This window comes from Hevea brasiliensis, chromosome 3 (genome assembly GCF_030052815.1).
Source record: "Hevea brasiliensis isolate MT/VB/25A 57/8 chromosome 3, ASM3005281v1, whole genome shotgun sequence".
NCBI classification, from domain to species: Eukaryota; Viridiplantae; Streptophyta; class Magnoliopsida; order Malpighiales; family Euphorbiaceae; genus Hevea; species Hevea brasiliensis.
Window position 1 is genome coordinate 104,003,063 of NC_079495.1, and position 1,936 is coordinate 104,004,998.

General features: G+C 39.3%; 1 protein-coding gene across 1 annotated transcript; it reads left to right on the forward strand.

Moving 5' to 3' along the window:
• The first annotated feature begins 224 nt into the window (after positions 1 to 224).
• LOC131178741 (F-box/kelch-repeat protein SKIP25-like) lies at positions 225 to 1,516 on the forward strand. The gene has a single exon (XM_058144378.1). It carries the CDS (start codon positions 271 to 273, stop codon positions 1,402 to 1,404), a length of 1,134 nt encoding a protein of 377 aa, XP_058000361.1. The 5' UTR covers positions 225 to 270; the 3' UTR covers positions 1,405 to 1,516.
• The last annotated feature ends 420 nt before the right edge of the window (positions 1,517 to 1,936 follow it).

A 1,936-nucleotide genomic window follows, 5' to 3' on the forward strand; every position in this document is an offset into this window, starting at 1 on the left:
CCCAATTTAAATAAAAAAAATAAAAAATAAACTTATTTGCCCACCACATTTTCTTCCCCCTCTTACTTTCCTCCCTTCCCAAACGTAGTGTTAGCTTCATCAGTCACTTTTCCATTGCTGCTAAAATTAGGCCAAATATATATTCACAATAAATGGTCCAGCATGCGCGAACTTGAGGACGATAAAAGCCTACAACCCTCTTCTTCAATTCCCCATTAATTCGTCTCTCTCAATTATCTCTTTTGCTTTCTCTTAATCTCTTTCTCTCCCATGGAAACCATCCCAAAACCTAGCAAAGAAACCAAGGAAGACTCCATTGATGATATCGAGAATGAACTCCTATTGCCTGGCCTACCCAACCACCTTGCCCAGATCTGCCTTTCTTTTCTTTCTCCTGCCCTTCTTTTCTCCGTTTGCCACGCATGGCGGAAACTCCTTTACTCTCACTCTTTCCCTCCCTTCTTTTCCCTTTACGTCCTCGTCTCTCCACCACCAAATAGAAAAGTCGACCAAGTTGATGCAATCAATTCGATTCAGTTTTTGTCACTAGACCCCTTTTCTTCAAAATGGCAATCACTCCCTAGTCCTCCAAAAGACCCCCCACTTCATCTCCTCCATCGACATCCTTCTTTCTTGTCAAGAAACCTTTCAATCCAATCTCTAACAGTCTCAAATCATCTTGTACTTATGGCTGGCACCACTTGCCGTTTTGTCCCTGCACTTTCTATGCCATTACTCTTCCACCCAGAATCCAACTACTGGTTCTTTGGTCCTCCATTTACCATCCCACGCCGCTGGTGCGCCACCGGCTCTGTTGGTGGCACAATTTACTTAGCAAGCGGGGTTGCGTCGCACTACAGTGGAGATGTGGCTAGGTCAATGGAAAGATGGGACACCAAACAAAAGAAAGAAAATTGGAGATGGGAAAAAATGGCACCACTAAAAGATGGTAGATTCAGTAGGGAAGCGATAGAGGCAGTAGGCTGTAAAGGGAAGCTTTACATGGTTAACGTTAAAGGTAATGCAGTAAAAGATGGTTGCGTTTATAATGTTGACGCAAACTTGTGGGAGAATATGCCCAAGGGAATGCTTGCGGGATGGAATGGACCGGCAGTGCCGATGGATGAAGAGGTGATATATGTAGTGGATGAGGTGAAGGGAGCTTTGAGTGAATATGATAGTGAAAGGGATTGTTGGAAGAAGGTGATTGAGTTGCCTGAGCTTAAAATGGCAGAGCAGATAGCTGCTGGGAGAGGAAGAGTTTGCGTGGTTTGTGGCAATGGAGAAAAAATTGTGGTGGTGGATGTGATGGCTACACCAGCAAGAGTTTGGGTGGTTGAGCCGCCACCTGGACAGCAAGTAGTTTCTGTTCATATATTGCCAAGAATGAGCAAGCGTGCGTGACTAGCCTTAAACAACTCATGTATGTGATTAGCCGCTGTGTTTTGCGTATGTTATAAATTTGTCTCTTTTTTCAATTGAAAGCTTTTAAATAAAATGAGACTTTGGTTCGAAATATCCAATATTTTTTTATTATACGAGATAGACACTAACTATTTTTTTTTCTTATAAATAAAAAATATAGCAGTGAAACGGTCTAAGAGATGAGGAATTATTAGGTGCACCCGATACACAATCACCTTCTCTCATAATCATGTGAGATTCACTTCCTATATAATAGAAAGGACTCACTCTCTATGAGAGAGTGAGCACTATTTTTTAGTGCAATTAGTGAAATTTAAATTAAAAATAGATACATTAAAAACTAAATTTTTAATCGCGAAATAAAGGTAGCAAAATTTAATAAATTTAATCTGTGCCATCCAAATATATTCTAATTCATATTAATTTACATAAAATATTTTAAACTTAAATAATTCATAAAATTAAGAATTTAATTAAAATTCAACAAGATAATTTGTATGAATTAATATGA